The sequence below is a fragment of the Excalfactoria chinensis genome, chromosome 12 (genome assembly GCF_039878825.1).
Source record: "Excalfactoria chinensis isolate bCotChi1 chromosome 12, bCotChi1.hap2, whole genome shotgun sequence".
In the NCBI taxonomy this organism is placed as follows: Eukaryota; Metazoa; Chordata; class Aves; order Galliformes; family Phasianidae; genus Excalfactoria; species Excalfactoria chinensis.
This window is the reverse complement of record NC_092836.1, coordinates 16,690,657-16,717,405: the sequence shown is the minus strand read 5'-3', so window position 1 is coordinate 16,717,405 and position 26,749 is coordinate 16,690,657. Positions and strand designations below refer to the sequence as shown.

The 26,749-nt window shown below is 42.4% G+C and overlaps 1 protein-coding gene across 9 annotated transcripts in view; it reads left to right on the top strand.

Moving 5' to 3' along the window:
• The window catches only part of DOCK3 (dedicator of cytokinesis 3), a 140,264-nt gene that overhangs the window by 77,163 nt on the left and 36,352 nt on the right, over nucleotides 1-26,749 (top strand). For 8 of the 9 annotated variants that reach the window (XM_072347574.1, XM_072347580.1, XM_072347581.1 and 5 more), the window contains exons 15-29: nucleotides 3,958-4,082; nucleotides 4,819-4,981; nucleotides 5,525-5,631; nucleotides 6,325-6,496; nucleotides 7,157-7,254; nucleotides 8,112-8,195; nucleotides 8,455-8,555; nucleotides 9,888-9,969; nucleotides 14,857-15,027; nucleotides 18,679-18,871; nucleotides 20,125-20,252; nucleotides 21,218-21,364; nucleotides 23,287-23,385; nucleotides 24,699-24,793; nucleotides 25,791-25,866. In XM_072347574.1, coding sequence (XP_072203675.1) covers nucleotides 3,958-4,082; nucleotides 4,819-4,981; nucleotides 5,525-5,631; nucleotides 6,325-6,496; nucleotides 7,157-7,254; nucleotides 8,112-8,195; nucleotides 8,455-8,555; nucleotides 9,888-9,969; nucleotides 14,857-15,027; nucleotides 18,679-18,871; nucleotides 20,125-20,252; nucleotides 21,218-21,364; nucleotides 23,287-23,385; nucleotides 24,699-24,793; nucleotides 25,791-25,866 — 1,841 coding nt within the window. The remainder of the gene's footprint in view (nucleotides 1-3,957; nucleotides 4,083-4,818; nucleotides 4,982-5,524; nucleotides 5,632-6,324; nucleotides 6,497-7,156; nucleotides 7,255-8,111; nucleotides 8,196-8,454; nucleotides 8,556-9,887; nucleotides 9,970-14,856; nucleotides 15,028-18,678; nucleotides 18,872-20,124; nucleotides 20,253-21,217; nucleotides 21,365-23,286; nucleotides 23,386-24,698; nucleotides 24,794-25,790; nucleotides 25,867-26,749) is intronic. The other variant, XM_072347575.1, reaches the window with a different exon arrangement.

The window sequence follows — 26,749 nt, the reverse complement described above, 5'->3', positions numbered from 1 at the left end:
CACGGGAGTAAAGGTGAGGAAAATCTCAGCATCTGCTCTTTCAGATGGCAGAAATGCATTGAGAATTGAAAGTGGCAGAACTCAGCAGCCACCCTCAGAACATTCAGGGTGATGGAAGTGATGAGGCTGAAAGTTATAGTTAGGTGATAATTACCCCCAAAAAGCATTTACAGGGAGAATAAAGAAAGGGCTGTTTTTGTCATTAATCAGCTGTCAGAAAAGGGAAAATAAAATACATTAATTTAGAGGAGATAAGATAATGTTAAAAATTCAGCTTGCAGCTACTGGCAGGAAACAGTTCCAGGCAAATCACTGGATTTTGCATCTTAATCTTTTCCAGACGCAGAAGTGCAACAGTGGATAGCAATTAATCTATTAAGCATCGTTTGTTCAGTTTTTAATTACAGGAATTGAAACAATTTGAGTGTTTTGTTCACCCAAAGCTTGAGGGCCTCAGGGTGTTGAACTTGTAAGATGTTCCTTTTATAGAGGAGGGGGGAACAAGTTTCCTTCGGTAGGTGGGCAGTCTGTAAAGCCTCTGTTTCCCCTCACCGATACAGTGTTATTCCCAGTAATGTAAATAGTTGCAAGCCATTGATACTTATAGAATGTAGAAAGTTACAAAGTTGCACTTATGAGGAGGGCTATAGGTTCTGTACGGGCTGCTTCTACACATGGTTATGGCTCTGCTATTCAAGTAACTCCTTGGTCATCCACTGGAAAACCTGCAAAACCAGCTCATGCTTCTCCTAACACAGTTACTGCACTATTTAGTGTTACCGAGTCTTGACGATTCATATTTGGAACATGTGCAGTGTGTATTGTAAGCACAAAACCAGAATGGGACTCTCATATTATCTGTTCTACCGCTTGCTTAAAATAAAACAGTTTTGGGTGATAGGAGTTAGGATTTCACTTCAGCATAAGCAAAGCCCCCACAGTTAATATTGAATGACCTTGTAGTTTGTATATTTGATGTGGGGCTTTGTAGTTAGATGTTAAAAGAGCAGTAATGGCCAAAACAAAACCCTCATAAAAGTGATGGGAGAATAAATGAAGGGCAGCGTGAGACATCACAGAATAGTTCCTGTTACTGTGAGGAACGCTGTATGTCAAGACATTTCATGAAGATTTAATCGCAGCAAATCCATATATAACAACTGCATTTATTGCGCTGAAGAGCAGTTTACATTCGGTTTTAAGTTAAAAGCATTTGTTGAGGGATGGCCTTTAAAAAAATACCATTCTGAAAACTCACTGGCTGCATCATTTCATCCTGACATTGAGTGTCCTCTGCTAAAATGTCGCGCTCTGGTTGGAACCTGCAAATGCTTTTGGCCTACTGGCCTCCTGGCACTCTTTTTTCCTGTACTAACAATAGGAGGCCAACGCTGACCCACTTTGAGCTGTACTGTTCTCGTGAGGATGGGAGAGGCTGCTGAGATGCACGCTGCCACACCGTGCTGCCCTTCTCCCAGAGTGCAGGAGAAGTGTTGTCGCTTCCAGGCCAAAACTGTTTGCATGGAGGTGTCTGCTTTATTCACAAGCCCTTAATTCCTCTCTTTTTCTATTTTAAGATAGAATTAAGCAAGGGAAGAGCTCTCTCTGCCAGGATTTTTGACTTGCTGTGTAGCTGTCGTTCGGTGTCAGAGCTGACAGGGATCTCTTGATTCTGCTGATCACACTTCTTCTTTTGTCACATACGAGCTGCACGGTGCGATCTGCTCGGGCACTTGTGTGCTGCCATGCAGAATATTGCCTCTAGCCTTGCAGTTTGCATACTCAGAACCAAATGTCTGATACACAGCTCTGTGTCCAAGCATTCGCTCTGTTTTCTGTGGAGCCCTTTATGCTGTCTGAGCTCAGAAACCTCAAGAGTGACAGCAGCAGTCAGGAAAATAAAAGCTGGGAAGGACGCAGTAGGAGCTGAGGTTAGCATGCTGGGAGGAGGGAGTTCTTTGTAGGAAGGATATTTTTATGGTTACACACAAACAAACTGAAGTCTGTGAGTTTCTGGCTTTAACTTGAGACTTTGAAGAAGCTGACGAGTGCAATGCCTGTGTGTCAGGAGCCTTTTAGGCTTTGCTATCCTTACAGTGCATTAAGGCCTTTTCTGGTTATTTTTAAGATGCTATAAACTATTTTTACAAGAGAAGATGCTCCACTGCACTTCACTGAAGCACTTTTTCTCTTTTTTTCCTTCATTTTGATGCAAATCCACTGTTATCTGGATTCCTCTGCCCCCACCCCACAGGCAGTTTTTCAATTAGTAAAGTAATATCCCTCCTGTTAAGCTTAATGGAAGCTTAGATGCTGTACATACACCAAACTCTGCATTTAATTTAGACTAAGAAACGATTTGCAGCCTGACATTAAACTTCATGTAGCCATACCCTCTTCCAGAGAAGGGGCCATAAATAAGAATCTCCCAAATGCTAATTGTATGGGTACAATTAATTTCTATTAGGAATCACAGCATATAAATTGGATTCTTTTTTCATGCTGCTTAGAAAAAAGGCTGGAGGCTGTTAAGCAGGAGTAGGTCCAAAACAAAAGCCCTGACCTAAACTATCTTCTGCTGTGACTTTTACATTTCTTTGATATGTCTGCAGTCAGCATCTAGGTAGCTTGGCTGTATTTTAAACAGCAAGAAAAACACACAGTTTTCTCTGTGGAGCTTTCCATGTGATGACTGTTCTTTGATGAGAAAACCAGACTGAATACTGGAGGGCTTTTGTGACCCTCTTGCTGTCATCTTTCTCCCAGCAGTAAAGCACAGCAGTATCGGAGTCCATTCACAGGAGTGCCATCAGAGAGCACCGAGCGGCTGCTGCAGAGTGGTACTTCTGTGCCTGAAACTTGTACTGATCTCCAGAAATAAAAACAACCATAAAACAAGACTGAGAGCTTCTGTAGTTTGTCCCTCCAGTAGGATCAGGGATGAAGTTGGTGGGGTTAGAGATTTCAAGAAGAATTTGTAGTGCATCTTTGACAGACAGGAGGACATCCCTCGCTGCCTGAAAGCATATGCTGCTTACCTCATTGTGCTTCTGATTAATTAATGGATTTAACAGCATCAGCTTCTCCGAGCAACGGGTTGGAAGAAATCAGGCATTGGAGGAGTCTGCTTTGCTGGATAACCATTCCACCACTTCAGTATTTAATCTCTTGAGGCTGCTAAATCCTTGCCTGGAAACGCTCTGATTTCTGGTTGTTTAAATTGTGTGTATTTTTTTATACTGCCCTTTTGTACATTTCTCCTTGGGACAAACAAATAAGTGATAGGTCACAGAGTGGAAGCAGTAACTAAATCTTAGGGAGCAGCAGGTGTTGCCTGCCATCCTCTTGCTGAATGCTTTAGATTTGTCTGCATTCCTTTTGAAAGCAGGGTTTCCCAAACTGGATTCTTAGAGCAAAACAAGAAGAGAACAAGACTGTTAAATTCAGGATAATGGCAGACCCCAGAGAGGTGCCAACATTTGTATCGCTGTGTGCAGTCATTTGCTCTGAAAGGCCTTGAAGGTGAGGTAGTGGTAAACTGGCAACAATCCATACTGCCTGCTCTCTTACGTTCTTGCATATGGACACCAGGGGCCGGCCAGAAATCGAGCAGAAAAACCTATCAATAATCCCTTCTTCATCCATCTCAACTGAATTACAACCGAGTTTCCAAAAAGGCTGCTTTTGTTTTCTTATTATTTCTCTATTCACATGCAGTAAAGCAGGTATTTATTCCGAGTTCACACTTAATAAAGGCATTACTAACAATGATCTGATTTTATGCATCGATATCAAAATGTTCATCTTTATTAACAATTAACTTGCTGCTTGGAATGATTTGGCATCAGCCATCGTCTTGCAGAACACGTAATGGTTTGCAGAGTCAACATAGGCTTCACACAGGCTCTGTGTCTCCCGTGGTGAGTGTAGCCATGTGCCTCCTGTCTTTCTCTGCAGGTGATATCCGCAATGACTTATACCTGACATTAGAAAAGGGAGACTTTGAAAGAGGTGGGAAAAGTGTGCAGAAGAACATCGAAGTGACCATGTATGTTCTGTATGCAGATGGAGAAATCTTGAAGGTAAGTGCTTGTTTCCACTTGGAGTTTTGAGTGCCATCTGCTTGTTCCATGCACACATGCTGTCTGTTTGTTTTCTGATGCCAGGGAAACTAAATTGAAACTAGTTCTGGTGGTGACACACTGGAACAGGTTGCCCAAGGAGGCTGTGGATGCTCCATCCCTGCAGGCATTCAAGGCCAGGCTGGATGTGGCTCTGGGCAGCCTGGGCTGCTGGTTGGTGACCCTGCACACAGCTGGGGGTTGGAGCTGGATGAGCACTGTGGGCCTTTGCAGCCCAGGCCATTGTATGATTCTGTGATACATTTTTGGAGCACTGCTCCATATGGGGATAGGTGCTTAGGAGATCACTTGTATAAACTGACACTTACATAGTTGTGCAGTGTGATGTCAGTGGCTGTAGTAAAAGCGTCTTTATTTTGGGACTTCATATTTCTGCTAACTTCCTTCTCTCACACTGTGACTGAGGACTGCCATATTTCCTGAATGCAATCAACTCATTTGATGTACTGGAATTCATCTGCTGTTGTATGTCTTCTGCCTCTTCTTTAGACCCAAAACACAGTGCAGAAATTTCTTCAAGAATTTCAGATTTAATTGTGTCTGATTTTCTGCTCCTTCTCTTCCTTTACGGCTATAGGATGAGCCCAATTATATAAAGATTATCACCGTGTAATAAAATGACTCATCTGTGGTGATGCGATGTCTTTTAATCTTAAATTGTGTTCTTTTGTTCCAGGACTGCATCAGCCTGGGCTCAGGAGAGCCAAGCAGGAGCGCCTACCACTCTTTTGTCCTTTACCACAACAACAGCCCCCGGTGGGGGGAAATCATCAAGCTGCCCATCCCCATTGACAGGTTTCGTGGGTCTCACCTCCGCTTTGAGTTCAGACATTGCTCCAGTGAGTGCAGAATGGAACTTGAAACAATCTAAACTGGCTGAGGTCCTTCCCTTGTCAGTTCATGTTTGAATGAGGCTGTTATTCCCTGCAAAGTAGGAAGAGGGTGCCGACTTTGGCACCTTTACTGTGGTTTGTGAGTTTGTTGCTGTGTTCATTAAACAGCACAATCCTTGCAAGGCAAAACATTCTGTAGATGTTCTCCCCTGATGTTCTATTACTGTGTTTTCCTGTATAATGTTTTCTCTATAGCAGGTACGTTTTTTACTGTGGTCGGCATGTTTGTACTTGGCAAGGTAGCTGGGATGAGGCAACCTTTACTGATTCCTTCCAACCCAAACCTTCCTGTGATCCTCAGATACCATTATTTGTTTTGAGGCTTGCTGATGACTTGGCTTAGAATTAAGCGTAGTAGTACTGTATGTATTGATTCTTATGTAACCTGCCTGCTTTTTGTTAGGAATGCAGAGAATTTAGTGGGTAACTTTGTGGAGCGTGTGGACAGTGTGAACAAACATGATTACTTACTTTTATATCTTGTTACAGCAAAAGACAAGGGAGAAAAGAAGCTCTTTGGGTTTGCATTCACTCCGTTGATGAGAGATGATGGCACTACCTTGTCGGATGATATCCATGAGCTTTATGTCTATAAGGTACCATGTCTTCTCAACTGTTCGCCTCTACTTCGGTTTAAATATCCAACTCTCATTGCATTGTCATTTTTTCCCCACATTAAAAGAATGTATAAAATTGGAATTGATGGCTGGGTATGGACACGTCCTTCTGCTGCAGGTACAGCTCAGCTTTTCTCATCAGATACTGATGGTTTATCTTCTATTAATTCTGACTGTTTGAAATGCAAACATACGAGTCTTCAAGCCTTCAGTTTCACCAGCCCATACTATTATTGTGCATTAAGAAATTGTTTTTCAGCACCCAGAAGCTTCAAATGCATTGTTACAGTGCTGCATCTCACCAGTGCTGTAGCAAGAAACTTTGGAGACTTTTGGGGCATTGGTTTTCTTTTGTTGTAGTTGTTTTGTATTTTTTCTTCCACCATATTGATTTACTTTGGTTGATTTCTTCACTATGACTTTTGGACAGCAGCACTAAGTTGGAAGGTGCTGATGGGTTCTAAAGAGTCAGTAGTTAGGAGATGACATTTCTTTTTTAAGCTGAATCTCCTCTGTGTACACACAAGCTCTGAAGGTGGGAAGCACAGCTTTTCCTCGCTAGTGTTTGCGTGCCCCCAGAAGATCAATAAAAGCACTGCCAAGCACAGGGTGTGTGTGTGGAATGGATTAAATAGACCAGGTAACATTCCATCCCCTTTCCTGTGTCTGCAGTGTGATGAGAACAGCACGTTTAATAACCACGCGCTCTACCTGGGGCTGCCCTGCTGCAAAGAGGACTACAATGGCTGCCCCAATATTCCTTCCAGTCTCATTTTCCAGCGCAGCACCAAAGAGTCCTTTTCAGTCTCCACACAACTTTCTTCTACCAAACTGACCCAGAATGGTAAGAAGGTGGTCCTTCAGAACTGCCCACAGCAGCAGGGCAGATGTGTGTGTGCTTTATTGATGTGAGCAGAAGCTGTTGTTTGATTGTTGGATTGTGGTTTTGTTTGGGTTGTTTTGGGGTGGTTTTTTTGCTTTTTTTTTTTGTTCCAGGAAATAGTTCTTAACTAAGGGTGGAGAAATGATGGGCATTTCTGTAAGTGCAAGACATGAGTAATCTGTTAAAACAAAGATCATTTTAATTAGACAATTAAAGAACAAAAAAATCAGTGTTGGCGCTTTTACACAATCCTGGGATTTGCTTTTTTGGCTCTTGCAGAACTACTAAGGAAACCAAAACTTGTTGTAGCAATGTTCCCGAGGCACAGGAAGACAAAAAAATGTCTTTTTCACAGTGCAGTATGAGGTTGCCATAGGAAAGGTAGCTGTATTTTTACTCATTCCAAGTCCTTTCAGTTCCTCCATCCTTTTTTTGTTAGTAATGCTGTTCTTACTGTTTGGTTTCCTTCTTGTTTTTCTTTCTTTTCCTTTTTTGCTAAGATCTGTGAGCTGCAACAAGAGCAGAACTGTAGTGTAATGAATTCAGTTGTGTCTGCAGTTGCCCTTCTGCCCTTTGTATATGGATTCTAGCTCTTTCTCTCTTCTTTCTACTGTTCTGCAGTGGATCTGCTTGCCTTGCTGAAATGGAAAGCTTATCCCGATCGAGTGATGGATATTCTAGGAAGACTGAGACATGTCAGTGGCGAGGAAATCGTTAAGGTACTGCGTGTGATTGGAGGTATCCAGTGTCTTTGATGTATCTGTGTTAGTAAGCTAATTGATTTCTGCAGTGCACATCTCATTGTTGCCTCTTACTGTACTTGGTTTCATGCTCTGAAGTCAAAGTGTATAAATAGGGATTTTGTTTTAATATGAAAGTGAACATTCCATAAATTAGTGCTGTTCAGTCCTCAGGATCAAACCAGCTGCAATTTATTGCATTTTGTTTCTTGTTCTCCACCTGATAAACATAATTAGAATTGACTGTAAAATGATGATGACAGAAGCAGCAGCTGACTTCACCTTCAGCATTCCTCTTCACTGCCATCCTTCCTTGAGAAAAGTAAAGAAAGTCACTGAATTATCAGCATTCAGTGTTACAGATGGGAGAAACAATTGACACACATCAATTCATGTTTGTTGTAAGAGCTGTGCTTTCATTCCTATTACAAAAGTTTTCAATCCTAAGCATAATTTGGAGCACTGTTTGATGTGCTTCCGTGTCTTAAATTTGATGAGAATGGCATCCAATTTGCTCTGATGTTATGATAATTAAAATACGTTGTTTTGCCACCTGGGTAGCATTTAATGTCTGCTCAGCTGACACAGAAAGGAGCACTCACTTGTATTTATGCATAGTTTGTATTTCTTACTTTTGTTCTCGTTTATCTATTAGTTTTCATTGAGAAATATTCTTAGTAAAAACACATGAAAATCTGTCTTGTCTCATTAGTGAACCTGAAGCGGTTTGTCCTTGGCTTTACAAAGGCATCAACATGTGTGACACAATTCGAGCAGGGCAGAAAGTTCTTATTTTGAATACAACTGAAACGTTTGGTTCATTGATGTCGTTTTAGTTCCTTCAAGACATTCTGGACACGCTGTTTGTAGTTCTGGATGACAACACCGAGAAGTACGGCCTGCTGGTCTTTCAGTCTTTGGTAAGCTGATGAATTGGTGCTTTTCTTTATCTCACAGTCAGTGATTTTTGAGTTATGTACTAATCCTGGATGGCTTCAACCCGCAGTTAGGTGGGGAGCAGTGTTTGCTGTCACTTGGGGGAAGCATGCAGTAACATCTCATAATGCAAGTACTGACCGTTTAAATGAACTTGTGGGTTTTGTTGTTCTGCAGCTCGTTTATTACAGAACACTGTGTGCAGTTTCCTTCAGTGAGGGTTCTCTGCTTCATCTCTTACAGGTGTTCATCATAAATCTGCTGCGTGACAGCAAGTATTTTCATTTTCGACCTGTGATGGACACTTACATTCAGAAGCACTTTGCAGGAGCACTGGCTTATAAGTAAGTTTTGTTTATCCATCACTTCTGTAGGTGATGTTAGAAGCCTTTGAATGATGTCACTAAGAGTCACAATGTTTATGTTAGTGGTGGTTTTCAAAAATAGAACTATCTGGACAGCATTTTTCCAGCACAGTTTCAGAGAAAAGCTGCTCGTTTTGTTGTTGCCAGGAACGAGCAGACGCTGATTTTTACTTTGCCTTCCTGAAGTGACAAATTCTGTTCTCATTGTTTTATAAATGTCACTCAGCAACACCTCCTTGTCAATCTGTCAGCTGATGAGCTGCAAGAGTGTGTACATTTCTTGTCCAAGGACGTTGGGACATAGGATGTGTGTGAAAGCTTGCAGAACTAATTGTCATTGCTCCTTCCAAAATAGACAGATGTTTATATAAGGTGATGCTTTTCCATTTTATCAGTGTATATTTCAGTGGATCATAATCTTAATTTTCTCTGTTACTTTAAAGATTCTGCTGTATTTTCTTGTGTACTTTTTTGAGTTTTGCATCAAACAACAAAACAGACGTGATTAGGAAAGCAGTCAGACTGAACATTCAGGGTTTTAGTTTTACTTACCGAAATACTGACAATGGCAGGCAAAGAACTGCAGGTGGTTCACAACACCAGAAGGCGTTGTCATGTACAGAGGCTAAAAAGGTGTTCTGCCTTCTATTAATGATTGCTTTCTTTAGTCTGATGCCAAGTATGTATAAGTTTTAAACACAGCTCTTTAAGGTAGTCCAAATGGCATTAAGCACTCCAGGAAGATGGTTCTTTGTGATCTTCAGTTTCTAAACACTGCTTACTTAGAGGAGACCTGACGTTTCAGGCCAAAAGGGTAGAGTATGACTTGATCTCAGCTTTGATAAAGGCAAGCAATATTGTTCTATCTTTAATAGCATCTTTTGATGTTCGTATAGTTTAAGTCAATTACAAGGAAGAAATTATTTTCTGGTTTAGGAATTAAAATTAATGTATGTGTTGTGTAAAATTCAGGGGGTAGCGCAGCTGTAGCTGGTGATTGGAGTGGACTGAAATGAGACCTCCTTGGGCACCTTCTCACCATCCTCCCACAGGCTGATTAAGTAGGGACAAGAAAGAGTGCTGCTAAAAATGTGTGACATGAGCTAAGTGCGAGAGACGGGTTGTGCAGTCATATTTGCAAACACTTTGTCTGCTGTTGCAGAAGGCAATGAAAAAAGCAGGTTTGATCAAAGTCTGAGTTGAAAGACAGAAAGTAAAGTTCTATCCTGAAGCAATTGTGATTGAATATTATTTAAACTCGGCAGTGATGGCTAATCTTCACCTTACTGTTCTTTTTGCTGTTGTATTCAGAGAATTGATCCGATGTTTGAAGTGGTACATGGACCGTTCAGCTGAGCTTGTACGCCAAGACCACATCCAGGAAGCAATGAGAGTATGTATGCACTAGAAATATTTCTGTGTCTGTTTCATTGTGACTCCAGGAGGGCTGAGAAGCTGTGGATAAAACCAAGGGCTGTCTGTCGTTGACGTCTTAAGTGGTTAAGTAGAATTGGGTTTTTCTGTTGCCAAAACTGTAATGTTAGGGGGAGACAGATTCATTCTTGTGCAGAAAGCAGTGAAAGAACTGCATCTTAAGTCCTTTCGAAGCCTATAAGGAGATTTAAGTGGGACTTCAGTGGAGTATATATGCATGTGTTACATGTATTTCTGTCTACGCCTTGCACTTTAAGGAACAGTGATTTTAAATGTGTTAGGCAGAGTCATTAAGGATCAGAGATACAATTCCCACTTGTGGCTGTGACGCAGCTTCAGTGTATCACCAACCAAAGTTCTGTCCTGTTTTAAGAAGCTGGAAATTGTACCGTTTATCATTGGCTCTTTGACAAGAGTATGATCTCGAAAGAAGGCCTTAACTTTCCAGTGTTGTGTAAGTCAAGGGAATTACTTCAGTGCTAATGACAGAGAATTCGGAGACTAAATGAAGTATTTATTTCACTGTAAGTAATTTTAAGAGAGAAAGAGAACGCCCGTAAATGCACGCTTCCAAATTCTGCAGGAAAGCCTTTGTCTTTGAGCAGCTGTCTGTGCGTTCTTCCTGTAGGCAGGCTCACATCTGAACATTTTGGGTCTGGGCACTTTTGAAACCAGCAGCAGTAGCAGAGATTTGCAGTTCTCTCCATGTTTGGCAGAGGCTCAAGCAATGTTGTACTTCCCGGCTGATCTCATGAACACCCGTATTTTCTGAGCCGTGGCATTCACAACCGTATTCTCAATCTGCCTTTTGAGACTGCAGAATTCTCCAAACTGTTTTCTTCACTCTTAATTTCTATAAGAAATGTCACACTTTCTGGACTTGCTCCTAATTACCTCATTCAGCAGTAATTACCTCAGTGATGATTTGTGTTTTCTACAGTCTTGCTTTTTCTAAGAACATTAGAAAACTGTTGGGGGAATTGCAGTTGTTCCACCCTGGGCAGCCTCTTTCTCGGACTTGCTCCTTCTTTTGTTGTTAATGCTGTTCTGAACTTTGCCTCGGGTCTCTTACCTGCTCTCACAAGGCTCTGATTGGCACCTCCACTTCAATCTCTGTGCTTTTTATCTCAGCAACGCAGAGTAGATGCTTCTTGCACTTAAAGCAAGTACTCTGTTCATTGCCAGGAGCAGGAAGAAGTTTGGCTGCTTTGAATGTGAAGTGGATGCCCATACAGACTACTGTCTGTATTTTAGTTTGGTGAATGAGCAGCATGCAAAAATTGTTTTGCTTATTTGTAAGAAGGATGGAAGCTCCAGTGAGATTCCTTAAAGGCCAGCAAAACCAGAACATCCTTCTCCAGCTGATAATCCAGTTACTTACTGGGATATTCACTGGATGTTGGTGTTTTGTTTGTGGCTGTCCTCTGAGACTGCCTACGTTTTTACTTCTATTTTTATGAAGGTGGCTTTTTGAAGATTATTTTGTTCATTTTGGTTAGGATAGTGAAGGCATTCAGAGCTAATAATCATCTTTATGTATGTATTGTGTATGTGATAAGGTCACCTGTTTGGTCACCTGTTCTACATACTCCAGGTTATTTCCTAAAGGGATGTTTGGATGTCTTGACTTAGGAAAGAAATCTGTGCTTTTTCTCGTAGCGGGTCTGGTTAAGGTTGATTCATCTGTGCATGCTCTGAATATCGGGTGTGTTTTGCCTTTGGAACTGAGCAGACTTTTCATCTCTATGGCGGATGAGTCCAGGTGTGCTGCTGGACTGTCTGCTGGATGTATGAGTATGCTGCAGTAAAGTCATCCAGCAGTGTTTGAGCGCAGTCCCTGAAAGCACAAGGGATTCTAGTGATGTCTCTGGCGAGTACCTTAATCTGCTACACATGTAGAAATGTATCCAACACTTCACCCGTGTAATCATAGCAGCTTCTAACTGATGCTGTGTTTGTTAGAGTAGTCTTCTGCTTTTAGTTCTCCTGGGACACTGCAGTTGAGCACCAGGTAATCTGTGCAAGTTGGGGTGTGCAGCTGCTGCATTCACAGGCGTGAGCAGGCATCTGGTCAGTCCCTCAGAGAAGAAAGGAAGGTTAATCCTTAGTAAGTGGAAGTTGTTTGGCACGTGTTATCTAAATGCACATTTAAGGATTATTTGGTTGAGAGGAAATGAGGTTCTGATTGTGTTTGTCATTTCAGTTTTTCATGGGATCGTACCATGAGACTTCAGACTGCTGATTGCAAGTAACAGATGCGCACTCAGCTGCTGGGACCTCTTTTTCAAAGGAACTTCTAGTGTGATACTGTTCTCCTTTTGACATCTCTCTTTTTACATTATCCTGAACGTTATAGAAGGCTTGAATTTCTTCAGTGCACTTCTACATCTTTAAGGGCCTGTGTGTGTCATATCTGGGATTTTATGTGTAGTAAAATGCAAAGTTAGTCCAAGTGCTGGTGTGTGCTAACAGGGCCTGGTTTGTGTTTTTACCTCCTCAGCTGCCTGTGTGAATAGAGTGAACTCGTTGGTTGGTTGGTTATCTGGGATTCACTCTGGGCAGCAGTTTAGGTGTCTGTGCCAAGGCTGCAAGCCTTCCATTGCACTTCCAACAAAGAATTACAGATCTGCAGACAGAAATCTTCTGGTTTGTTGCACAAGACGATCCTCACGTTAAAGTCATCAACTTTCATATTAGAATTCTGGTTGTCTGTCCCAAACCCATAAAACCCATCAGACCTTGACTTGCCTTATTTTGTGTTAGCAGCAGAGATGCTAACCTTAAAGAGCAGATTGCTGTGAACCAACTCACCTTTGTCTGGAAGCAGACAGAAGTGTGAAGTGTCATTTCCTGCTGGAGTTCTTTGGAGTCAGGGAGCTACACTGGGAAGTGTTTTAGTGCAGAGGTGTAAGTAAAGTACTGCAGGTGACTGAAAACATGGCTGTAATCATCACCAGGATTTTGAAATCTATGGTGGATTTATGAAAGGTTGCTCAGTCTTTGTCCTTAATGCTGCAGCATTCTAAGACTTAGAACATAACATTGCGTATAAGGCACAAATGTGTATTAAAGTGTGGTGGCTCGAGCATCTTATGGATGCAGAAAATAAATGGCAGTAAAATTTGTCATTAGAATTACTTCAAGCTTCCAAACAGTGAGGCAGGCAAGAATAAACTTGAGTTGGTATAACAGCTCTAATGTTTCTTTATAAACTATGATTAGCGAATTGCAGGCTGGTTGTTTCCTGTGCTGAGTTCTGAGGATACATCAGACTACAAATCTGTCTTCCTTAATGCTCTCCTAATGGTCTAACACGTTAAGCACTGAGGGAAGAGTGAAGTCTAAATGTCACTGATGTTCAGTGTGAACAGTTGTGTGTGCCAAATGATGGAAAAGGCGTCTGTCTGTGTGGGGTGTGACACTGTCATCATAGCATCTCTCAGGGCCTTGGATAGCTTGGCACGCTTGTTGCAGGTTGCGCAGAACGGTGTGTCATTCTTCCTTGACGTTGGTGCCAAATAAATGGAGTTCTGAATAATACCATTTACAGGGTTTTAGCTAAAGGTGCTCAGGTTGCAAATTCAGACTTTCTAGACAATTGCATTCAACAAATTACCACTCTGCTACAAAAATACCCACTTTGTCAATCCTCCAGAATGCAGCATCACATTGTATGAGGGCTGCTCTGAAAGTACTACCTCCTGTTTTATGATCAGAGGTGAACGTTGGTGGGATGGCAGCAGAGGTTGGACCTTCCTGCCAGTATTCCATTACATTTTATTGCTGTGCAAGTGATGGTGGCAGAGGGGCACTCTGGCAAAACGATGTCTGACATGGAAGTGTGAATGAAGCAAAGATGCCTCGCTGAATTCGTCCATGATGAAAAATATGGCACCCACTGGCATCTGTCACTGTTTGCTGAGGACCATACAGTGGGATGTGAGCACAGCGAGGTGGAGGTGTTGTGTTTCAGCAGTGGTGACAGTGCTCATCTGCACCTGTGCAGACTTCTATGAGCTGGCAAAAATGTGCAGCTAATGGTGGTGGCTGTGTTGAAAAACAGTGTTTTGTAGCTGAGAGTTTGCCCTATCAAATGGTGTTGCTGCATTCTTTGTACCTATTATTGTTTCCATGGAAATAAATAGGAAGCGTTACTTTCAGAGCAACCTTTGCATATTGGTGCTAAATGCCACCTTATGTGCAGGTTGTTGTTGCTGTGCTGGGTGCTCTGCAAGTTACATCTGAGATGATAAAAGGAAGGCTCACGAAGTTGCCCCAGCTGGAAGTAAAAAGATGTGCACGTAGTGTGTCTTTGCACTCATTTCTGCCCGTACCCGTGGCTGTCAGAAACAGGGGCAGACCTTCCTGTTGTGTTTATATTCAAAAGCAGATAGCTCTTTTCCCGGGTAACCCTTCCTCTGTGCCACTGACAGGCCACTTATCTTAACCCAGATCAGCAAACTCAAGTAATTAAAGGTAAAATGTGAATGAAGACAGGAAAACAGCTTCTTCAGATACAGTCCCCATGCACTGTCATTAGCAAACTAGATGTCTTCACCAGAATCTTCCTCAGGTTGTGTAAACTGACTTCATCTACTTGAATTAAATGCATGCTTATTGGTTGTTGCTGTTAGTCAGGCTTACTCACCACAGAGATTATTGGGAATGAATGCTTGTGTGTGAGAAGTGCTTCCTTACCTGAATGATGAGACTTAACAGAACCTGTTTTCCTTTTTCTTTTCTAAAGCTGAAGAATTGTGCACCTGGAATCTTTCCTGGTTCTCTTTAAAGCTCCTGTGTTTTTCTTTCTCTCTATCTTAATTTCCTCCCTCTCCTGCTCCTTAAGGCCTTGGAATATCTTTTCAAGTTCATTGTCCAATCTCGGATCCTTTACTCCAGAGCTACTTGCGGAATGGAGGAGGAGCAGTTCCGCTCCAGCATCCAAGAGCTTTTCCAGTCCATCAGATTCGTGCTCAGCTTGGACAGCAGGAGTTCTGAGACTCTCATCTTCACACAGGTTTGCTGTTTTCTACACTTTAACTGACGAGCCAATGGCAGCTATTGGTACTATATATGCACTATATATGGGCAGGTGACGGTTAAGTGCAGATTGCTGCAGTGTTCTTGCTCTAACAATGTGATGATAGTGGAAAAACAACATGGTCAGTCTTAACTAGAGACTGTCTTTGCACCACATCAGTTGTGGGTGCCGAACTGTGGAGTCTCAAGAGGAAAACAGCTCATCACATAGTAATTCAGTTTCTCCTCTTTGCAAAAGCAGAATGTACTGCCAGGTCTCCCATGTGTCTTACATTGAAATGGAGGTCATGGCAGCATTGCTGCGGAGGGGTTCCATTGATGTGCTCCCAATATGGAAAACATAATTCCTGCATGTTCTAGCATTAGTTAGAATGAGGTGCAGCCTGACTGCAAGCAGGCTGTGATACCTGCACTCTAATTTAATACGTTGTTTTGAGTGCGGCCCAGATGAATTCACTGACACTTCTGTGGGCTACGGATACCACCCAAAGTGAGAGAGGATTTTGCGGCGTCTCATTTCACATTTAAAAGAGCGCTGTGCTAAATGACATACTTCTGTGTTTAAAAGATATGAATAATAATGTGCAATATTATGTGTGTGCCTCCGCTCAGGAAATCTCAGAGATGGATCACCTAGAACATCCTGGTAATGGGAAGGTGATTTGTAGTTACTAACTTACTGCTTGCAGATGTTTTGAACACCTGCTGTAACCTGTCAAAGCAGCAGTTGCTGTGAATGTCACAACAAAACAGTGAGTGCAGTGCTATGGGGAGCTGCCAGCAGCGCGATCTCTTTCTTAAGAAGGAGTTCTGCGAGGTTTTGAGAAGAGTTGCTCTGCTCTGTTATTTAATCACTCATTAGTGGGTATAATGAGATGACATGGCAGCGTGAGAAATCAGTGCACGGATTCTTTCAGACGGTGGGTGGGAGCAGCATCTGGTGAATGTAGGATGTTCAGGTTGGGTTTGTTTGGAGTGATCACAGGCACAAAGAGACTCGGTTTGAGGCTGGGGTTATTTCCCCTTTCTCTCTGCTTCTTGCTCTTGTTTTCTCACTGTCTTTGCTCTAAACTTTTGTAATTTGGAAAGTTTGTCCTTGTTTAACCTTTGAAAAGTTTACTGTTCTGTTTTCCCCGTGCCACTGTGTCGCCCCTTGATCCCAATTGCCCCATAGGCCTCTCAGCCTGGAGGTCAGGTGAGCGGAGCTGCCCCACAAAAAAGTGGTGGTACTTCAAGGCCGTCATTTAATTTTGTAAGTAACGCTCCCCCAAACTGCTCCAGTATTTCATCGTGGATGTTCCCAGTGAATCCCTTTTCCGTACCCCAACCCATTTTTCCTGCATATAAACTGGAATTTAATGTTTAAGTGGCTACTGCTTTGAAACTAGGAAATGTGTGGAGTATTTCAGTAATGAATGGAGCAGCTGATGACATCAGCACTTCAGAAATACACTGTTGAGGGCATATGCAAGACCGCATCAATGGCATTGTTCAGGTGAACCAAGGAGACCACGTCTGAGTTTCAGAAACCTGGACAGCTGTTACACAGCAATGCTTGAGGCCTTTGTAAGCATCATTTCCTTCACGCTTTTCCAGGGTGTTAGATCTCAGTGCAGCCTTTCTCAGCAGTGAGATAAGAACTGCTCTGTCTCCTCACTTCCAGGCAGGTGGTTTGACAGCAGTAATGCTCCAGAATGCTTTGGGTTCTTAGGCTGAAAAGGGCCCTTCCAGGAACTGCTGCAACAATACAGCTGTTCCTTGAGACGCATCCAGAGCTTCCTAAGAGATCCCATGCACATCCTTAGGTTGCTGCTGGGAATTCTTGATGGCCACAGCAATCCTTCTGCCCTGTAGTAATAGAAATAAGTTCAGGAAAACTCCTGTAACGATTTGTTGGGCCGGTGTTGTAACTCTGTTTGCATTGTCCTAAAGATAACGATGATTAATGGATTTGCGGCTGTTACAGCCTTCCAAAGTACCATGAACTATTTAAATGATTCATATTTGTTTATTTTGTTAGTACATTGTATCTATGTAGCAACAAATAGGTGACAACACCCAGGAGGCTATGTGGGTTTTTGTGTAATCTGAATTGAGTGTAACAAGACAAGATGTTGAGAGAGATAACGAGCACCAAGAAGAAAGAGGTAAATTTATATTCAGAATAATTTAATGGGCTCTTCAGTGTTTGCCAAGTTAGTTATAAACATACCTTCCACTTTGCTCAGAGACTGTTAAGTGCGTAGAGCTGTTGTTTGAAGGAAAAGGTGCTTAGAAGAAAGATGTGGAACTGAAGGCTGTTGTATGAGATTAGGAGAGACATTCCGAGTGTTAGAGCCACCAGGAAAGATGTTCAGACATGTTTATGGAATGAGAGAACAGAAAAACCTGGGAGAAGATCTTGCAGAACAGAAGACAATGATGATAGGGGGTAAAACTCAGATAGGGAGAAGCTGAACGGAGATGTGCAACAAAGCCTTGTAGATTCGAACTTCTGCAGGATGGCAGTGTGGGTTGTGTGGGCAGCTTCAAAGGACCGAGGGGAAAACATGAAGGAAATGTGCACGGTGGTGGCAGCTGGAAGTAAAACTGCCAAATCAGAATCTTCACTCCGGGGGAGTCCTTCACTGAGAGGTCAGGCAGGCGCTGGGGCAGGCTGCACCGGGTGGAGTCTCCAGCACTGGAGGTGGCACACAGCCCTCAGTGCCAGGACTGGTGATGGGATCCAGTAGGTCAGGATGGTGGTTGGACTTGGTGATCTTGAAGGTCTTTTCCAACCAAGAGGATCCTGTGAGAACCAGCCCTTAGAGCAACCATCGTGGATCTGTAGCAACCTCTATAAAGGAAGGAAGTGTTGGGTAGGACATAAAGAAAGGAAGAGAGGAAGTGTAAAGTTTTGGAGGTATGAGACCCAAGTCTGGAATTTGAGAATAGGGGGTTAATTGAAGAGGTGTGAAACAGCAGATGAAGGGTTTGTGGTGTGTTGTAGTGATACCTTTCTGCACCCCCATTGTTTGGATAGCTCCAGCTTACTGGAAGTATCCATCATTGCAAGAGTCACTTGCACTCTCACTTGCATGATGTGTTGCCTCTGTCACATGAAGTTGCACCCTATCCCTGTTACAGAGACACTGCAGTGTCACATGACAGCTATTGCCACCTTAAGGGTCTGCCAACGTGTTCTTCAGAATGTTTTCTGAAGGGCTTCAGCTGCCTCTTGTAGTTCCTCAGTACAAAAAGTCAATATTGAGCCAATGTAATCAGAAGGATTCTTATATTTATTCACAAAACCTAAACCTGCAAAAAATGAACTATTTTCTGTTCTGTACCTTTTTCTGTTTTATAAGCTATAACCTAAAGTACAGCCTTTGGAGGTTCTGCAGGAACTGTGCTGTACTTACTGTGTGTAATACCGACGTAGTATTGCCACAGAGCTTGATTTTTATGCACTACTGTGATTTGGTCGCTCTGAACTTGAGGTACTGCAAAACATCAACTCCAGCCGTAGTTCTCTACGTAGCAGCTTTTTCCAGACCCTTAATTCAGTTTTACTATTGTTTCTATTTCTCTGCCTGCAGCCATGCTGAAAGAGTTCAGAATTCTGAACCTCCTCCTTTGCTTTTTACAGGCTGCTTTGCTGAACTCCTTCCCCGCTATCTTTGATGAGCTGTTGCAGATGTTCACTGTGCAGGAAGTAGCAGAGTTTGTGAGGGGCACTCTGGGCAGCATGCCCAGCACTGTGCACATCGGGCAGTCAATGGACGTCGTTAAGCTGCAGTCCATTGCGCGCACTGTCGACAGCCGCCTGTTCTCCTTCTCAGGTAAGATGGCGGGATGAAGCTGAGGTTGGTTCTTAACTGAGAGTAGGAGGATGTTCCACAGTTTGCTGTTGCTGTGTTGCAGACAGTTCATTACTGAGCGCTAATAAGCTTGGTAATTATGTGCCTATGCAGCCTTGTTACATATATTCACTGAGTGTGCTTTGTACGTTTTTCTCTGGTAGGAAACATGAATAAATCCATTGTAGATAAGTTGTGCTACTGAAGGCTGGTAGAATTCTGTACCTTAACAAATCCCATTTCACACATTGCTCTTTAATTATTTACTACTTTAGTTCCAAAGACACAGATAGGAAGATTGATCTACTTTGCAGCTAGCTAATTGCATGAGAAAGAAGGAAAACAGTTACAAGAGAAACCCACTGTTCTTTTAAAGTGTGTTTAATCTATACATGGTAACTATCCTATTTGCATAACTCTACATATTAGTAATTCTCTGTGATGGATTAAATGAATAAGGACTGAAGATTGAGTTTATTTCAAATGAATGGAATATTGTGAATATAATAGAAGAAGATGGGATGCACCACAGGGCTTATCTACCCTAATCAGAAGTTAGTGCACTCAGTACTCATCTCCCAGGTCGGCGATCTCCTGTGTCCTTTCTATCTCTGAAAATATGATTCTAGTTGCCAGACATCTTTTGCCTGCCAACCCTGCCTACTCTTCTAGCCTTGCAATTAAAGGAAGATCCATTCTCTTTTTCTTGGCTCCCTTCCCTTCCATCTCTCCTGTCAGTTCCTTGCCATCCTCCCACATTTTTCCCTGTTTTTTTTCTGTTTTGGTTTCTGCCTTCAGCAGCTGCTGCCTGCTCTCCCTCCTTAAGTACAGCTGAGGTTTGTAAGCCAGGTAAATGAGAAAAATTAGCTGGTTTCCAAGAGGGATATATTTGCGAAGCTCTCTTAGCTGTGACAGTGGGTCTGAAAAGCACCTTGGAGTGAGGAAGAAGTCTAAACATTAGGAAATCAGGATCCACAAGTATCAATTCACAAATGCTGTTTTTGAGCTGAAACGATACTGAAGAGTTCACTTATTCCTGAAATGAGCTGTACTGTTAGTTCTTCATTTACAGTTCTTGGAAATGTGTTCTACTGCGGTATGATAGAATTTGCACCAATAAATTAAATCTGCTGTTTATCAGCAAACAAGTTTGGATGCACAAAAGCTACAGAGTGAAGATAATTGAAATTCAGGTATCTTTTGTAGGAACTGTGATCTCACTTTCCTTCTTTCAGAGTCCCGGCGCATCCTGCTTCCTGTGGTTCTTCACCACATTCACCTTCACCTACGACAGCAGAAGGAGCTACTTATCTGCTCAGGGATTCTGAGTAGTATCTTCTCCATCATCAAGACCAGCTCTCTGGTAATCTGCTCCTTGACTTTCTAATTCCATCACTCGCTTATTAATTTGAAGGCTGAGGGAGTTGGTGATGGTTAATTGAGGTTTTGCAAAGATCCTTCTGAAAATGAAATTCTGCTCATTTTCTGTCAGCAAAAGAACATTTGTAATCGGGGTCTGCTTTTGTATGTGTGAGTCAAAGCGTTCTGATTACACAGTGTTCTTGCTGTTAGGAGAAGAAAAAAGCATATTCATTTACCCAGTTTGACACAGTTTAATTTTCCTCATCCAAGCCCAGAACTTAGATGTCAGTGAAGTTCAAAAGCCCTACGCAGCTCTGGGACTTGTAGTTCTGCAAGGGACGCTAACCAGCAATTTATGATTCACGTTAAGTGAATACTCTAGAATTATCCAATCAATGAAGTCATACATACTTCTAGAAACTGCTGCTGAGTTTAAACGCCCTGCTTGGATGATCATGTAATACTCGGATCCAAACGGTAACTCGATCATTTAAAGCAGTGCTCACAAACAGAGGGTGGTGAAGTTTCCCCACCTGACTCTGAAGGAGGAAGCTCATAGTGCTAAATATAAATTGTACCACTCAGTCCTTCTAATAACAAGTTACTGCTTTGTGTGGAAGGAATGGAATGAAAGGTATCAGGGTAATAAGCTAAATCAATGCCGCCATAGAATAAAGGACACTGAACATAATCTGACCCCGTTGTGTTCTAGAATGTGTGCAGATCTTTGATGATAGATTTACCTTTACATCTGTCACCCTGAGTGCTTCTGTCAGAGGGAGCAGGTGACACACGGGCATCACAACAGCATCTGGTACCCACATTGAATTTGTTTGTACTCCTTTGAACCTCCACTGTGGAGGTCTCTGCCAGAGTGGGTGTTTGTGCTATGGCCGGCTCAAAGAATTCTCTGCCAATCCATCCTCTCCAGTCTCTAACTGTCTGTTTGCTCACCGCTTACTGTAGGAGGGAGATGTCGTGGAGGAGGTTGAGATGATGGTGGAAAGCCTCCTGGATGTGCTTTTACAAACTCTGCTAACAATCATGAGTAAATCGCAGTCTCAGGAGGCGGTAAGAGGGCAGCGTTGCCCGCAGTGCACAGCAGAAATCACTGTTAGTAACTAACAATCAGTTTCTATTTCCTGCTTCTCTAACCTTTGGTTCAGTCCCTCACCACCACCTGCACCTCATTATCATCTCTCCTGCATGAATGCCCAGGGCTCTGTCTTTTTCCCTTAATAAGTGACAGATCTATTCCTTCCTCTGTGCTAGAAGGGTCTGCGAGAAGCAGTAGAACTAAAGGAGAGTTTTGTGGCTTTCCAGATCATTTTCTTGTTTATCTTTTCAGCTGTGATTGAGAATCAGTGATCACAACGTGGGGCATACACTAACTGGGTTGCTGCCCAGGGCTTCCTCCCAAAGTAGGCTTCAGACTGTGATTCCTAAGGCTGAGAACACCATGATTCCAAAGTGGACAAGTGCCTTAGCACGGCCCTGGAGATCTTTCATTCATGTTCACTGATTATTTCTTGCAAATGAAACACAGCGTGCTTTGGAAAAGCAAACAGCAGAGCCTAAGTCGAGCTGTTGGGAGAAGTGGGGGAAGCCAGCGCTTTGTGTAGTGTGTCATTGTGCACCCAGGGGAAGAGTCCTTTTCCTTGACATGAATCAGGAGAGAAAGAACAGAAATGCTGATAAGCTTTTCTGGATTCGTTACCCTCGCTACTTCAGCCTCTCCTGGTCTATTTGGTAGAATCTCTAGGACTCCTTTTGCACTGTGTGATCTTAAGCTGTTGCACAGAACGGCTCTTTTCTAGTCTTGCTTTTTTGTTAAATGGCTGAAACCTCAGAGGCAGGTGAACAGTGGGGCACATTGTTCACACATGTGGAAAGGTGGTACCTTTCTGTATTAGCTCTAATAAAGAACGAGAGATTTAATAGATTGTACAGCATCCAGTGGCATCTCATCTTCCTTTTCCTTCTGCTTTTTGGCTTTGTTATTTACCACCTGCCACCATACATGCAAGAGCACGCCTTTTTTCCTAACGAAGTTCAGCCCTGTAAAGTTTATTGGAACATCCTATGTCAAAGCTTCTGGGTAGATGCTGGAGCCAATGTAAGAATCAATAAAACCAAAAAGGGAAGTCCCAAGTACAGGATACCCCCGTGTTTGTTCCTGAATTTGTATTTGACAGCACAGCAGTAGGTGTAGTTGTTTTTAGGTACCCATTAGACAGAGGTTTGCATGTTTCCTGGGGAGTGGCGGTCAGAAGCCATTCTCCTTACCTTCTTGACGCTGCCATGCTCATTATCTCGGACAAATTGCTTAACTTCTCTGTGCTTTACTTTCAGATATGTAAAATGGGGGAGCCCATCTTTGGAAAACACTTTGGGATACTGTGGTAACTGGTCAGGGTGCATCTGCTTTGCAGGCCAGAAATGTAATTGTAACTCATGTAGGCCTACCCAGGCTACATTTGGAGTATGTTAATGGAATGCTGTTAATATTGTAGCTATGACAGCAGGTAGCTTGGTGAGCACTAATAAGCCAAATATTTACAAGATTCCAGACGCCTTTGGTAGCCTGTACCGATCCCATGCTGTTATTGCTGTGCTGTTTTCAGTATCTCAGTGAATTTGTTTACGTTATTCCTGGTACAGCTGCATGAGCAGCAGTCACACCTTTGTTAGATGTAGGAACTGAGAAGGTGATAGTCAGGAACTGCATGCTTGGGACATTCTTTAATGCCTGCATTAAGAATTTTATATGATTTTCATTTAGGCTACAACGGTTGTTAAAATCCATGTAAAAACAGCACCTGTGGTGGGCCCCTAAGAGACGTGTTCCTGTATATTGAGAGTCACTCCAGAGCTGTTAGCCTGCAGGATTTGTAATCTCTGTGCATGATAGCTTTCCCTCTCATAGGCATTGGGGCCATTTCAGACCCCTCCCTTTATACCTTACCCCGAGTTGAGTTTTATACGCACAAAAATTCAGATTGTCTGATCTAAAGAATTTCTCATTCGGCCAACAGGGAGAATACGTGTCCTGTCTTTTATCTCTGCTTCGTCAGATGTCAGACACTCATTTCCAGCACTTACTGGACAACTTCCAAAGCAAGGATGAACTAAAGGTACAGCAGAACATGATGTTTGCGGGTCATCCACTCAATGAGAAAGCAGAGGGAATCCTCAGGCTTCACTTGCTGTGCTGATCATTCCCATTCTCTGGCGCTCTGGTTTTATAAACCTTCCTTTCCCTCCTATGATAGTAGATGTTGTGTCAAAAGAATGTCCTAGACCTGTTCTGGGATACAGATGTCTCCAGCGAATGGAATCTCTCTTGGAAAAGCAGCAATCTTGCTACTTGTCTTTCTGCACCCTTCCCAAATTTGTGATCATTAACTTCAGTTGTGGCTGTTTGTGACCTCGTGGTTGATGAGGGACACAGACCTCTCAGGTGGCTTTTTTGTCACCGACATTTTGAAATGGCACCTTTCAAAACAGCAGAAACCAACTTTTTCTCTCATCCTCCATAGGAAAGAGGAATATCTCAGACAGCAGGCCATTTAAGAGGCAGAATAACTTTATAGATAAGATTTTATATAGCCTGCTTTTGGTTAGCATGGCACTTAATTATTAAGGACAATGAGAAGAGTGTGACATGGCAGGAACTTACATTGCCTTAACATCTGTGAAGGAGAAGCAGTAAGAAGACCTTCCTGAACAGTCCTTCTAGATCATATGCATGTAGAGGGGCTGAATAAATCAGGGAGATACATTTGAGATAGTGGAATTGTTGCCTGCTGGTAGCACGGTTTGGTGTATCTCAGGTTGGTGATTACTTGAGATTATTGCCTTTCAGATAACTGAATTGCTCATGGGGAAATGATTTGGTAAATTAACTCATATTAATTCTCATTACATATTTTTTTTAAGACTCTATAAACTATCGTTCTTACGCCAAACCAATGTAAAGATTTGTTGTTGAATGGAAATTTGTCCTTGTAGCCATAATGAAATATGCCATAATAAATAGCCATAATGAAATGCTCAGCAGCACAACAGCCTGAAGATATCCCCAACCTTTTTTTTTCCAGCTCTCAGTTCATCTAACAAAATACATTCCCTCCTTACCTTTTCCTTCAGCTGTTGCCCTCTTGCCACTGCCATGCCTATCAAAACAGGAGGCTTTACTTTCAGAGCAGCCCTCACGCATTATACTCATAAGGAAGACTTTTGTCTCGCTGTAAAAGTTAAGATTTAAACAGCTACAATCCAGGCAGTTTGTATTAGATGCAAATAAAGCAACATCCCAGTATTTGTTGTTAGCATGTTTTCACATGGATGGCTTAGTGTTCAAATGAGGTGCACTGAGCTTAGGGTTTGCTTCTAATCAAGAGCACAGATCTGAGCTGCTAATGACCTTTGTTCACCCCTGCAATAGGAATTCCTCCTGAAGATTTTCTGTGTGTTTCGGAACCTCATGAAAATGAGTGTTTTTCCTCGAGACTGGATGGTGATGAGGTTGCTCACCAGCAAGTAAGTAGAGAAGCAGGTATAAACTTCCATCATTCTATATCAGATTTTTTTTCCTCCCGCGCACTCAAAACCTGTGATGCGGTGTGTTTCATTGGGTTGAAATGTTGTGAGCAAGGCAGAACCCTGCAGCACTTATCCCAATCCTGCCTTTATTTTGACTCATTGGACCAAACTGGGACTTCCAGTTGTCGTTCTGTTTGTTATGGTCGACCAGTGAGCAAAGGTGTCAAAAATTACAGGTTTAAACCCAAAGCTGAAGTAGCTGCACTGAGGATAAGGGTGGCACGAACAGCCATCATTACCATACCTGGAAGCTCTCAGGTACGTTAGAAGAGGATTAAACCCCAGCGGTGACACCAGGCACATGGCACAGACTTATTTTTCAACTGAGTTGCCAGTGGCCATTTTAATGCTTAATTTTTTCATTGTTCTTCCTTCGGTTAAGCAAAGTACCACGCTCTTTGAAATGGCAGCAGAACGATGAACACTCAGAGGCTGGAATTACTTGCTTGTCTCTTGCTGCGTTAGATAAACTGGCTATAGAATCACGACCAGCTGAGAGGTGGAGGGGTTTCCATTACAGGAAGGGACAGTGTGTTGAGCTCTGTGAGTTCACAGCGCAACGAAAAGTGGAAGGAGTGGATTTCAGTATTTAAGGATCTCAGATGAAATGAAGTTTGTAAGGCAAGAAAAATGCACATAGAAGAGTAGTTACTTCATATGGCCTGAGTTACCTAGTCCCCTTCAGCACTATTGTGTTCTAAATTCTTAGGCTAAGGTAAATATGTTCAGCAGCGTTTTTAGAAGGATAGCTTGCATGTGAGTCAGAGATTTGCTGTTGTTTCTTAATGTTGCTGAAGCTTTATCTACAGTATGCAGTAATTCCATGAAGGGTGCGTGTCTGTGTGTGTAGTAGAATCAGCTCGTACAGTATTGCAGGGTGATTGATACTTCAGATTCAAATGTTTCCTCTTTTCTTGTCTCTTTTTGACTGCAGTATCATAGTTACAACAGTTCAGTACCTGTCTTCTGCACTGCACAAGAATTTCACAGAAACGGACTTTGACTTTAAAGTAAGGACTGATACTGAGAATCTCCTGTGATGTCATTTTAATCTAGTAGCACCAAAGGAACAAGAGCTGTTCTGTGTGTTAGCTGGTTAAACTTGCAGCATTTATTTGATTTTGAGGAAGGTTGATAATTGATAAGAGAACTTCTCTGGACTGGGGGAAGTAGAACAGGACATTCGGATATTTACTTTAGCAGGAGAGCTGATGAAGCTGTTGTCTTACAAAGACAAGGCTCATAACATACCGACTCAAGCAGGGTTTTCTCTGAAGTTGGGCTCTGCATCATCATCTTCTCCCAGGGGTCTCCCTCTTTGGCTGTAGACTTAAACCCTGGAGGAATACAGACTCTAAAGAGTGTTTTCCATATTGCCCGATGTTGATGAAAGCAGAAACAAGTTTGGTGTTACTAAAGAAGAGCAGCCAGACGTGAGGCTTCACGCACACAGCATGATTGCATAAGCCTCATTTCTTTGGGAAAAGACACTAAATTATAGGACCGTCATTCACAATATTATGTAATCTCTGTTTTTTGAGGGATAAATTCTGTTTAGTCTGGAGACAGCAAACGCTAAACTTTGCTGAAGTAACCAAGCTCAGTCATTTTTGAGCATCAGTGCTAAGAGTAAATATATTAGCCTCTGTAATTTTATTTCCTATCCATTGGAATCCGAATGTGTTTTGTATCTCAGGGTTTAAGTTATATATTGATTGCATTATGTCATGGTTACAGGAAGAATCCTACCTGCAAAGAAACATAGTTTGGCAGTAGTGATAGAAGAAGGGAGAACAGTGTTGGACTGAAAGAGGGGAGATAGGAGGAGGAAGAGGCAGAGGGCAGTGGGGCACTGGAACAGTTTGCCCGGAGAAGCTGTGGGTGTCCAACCCT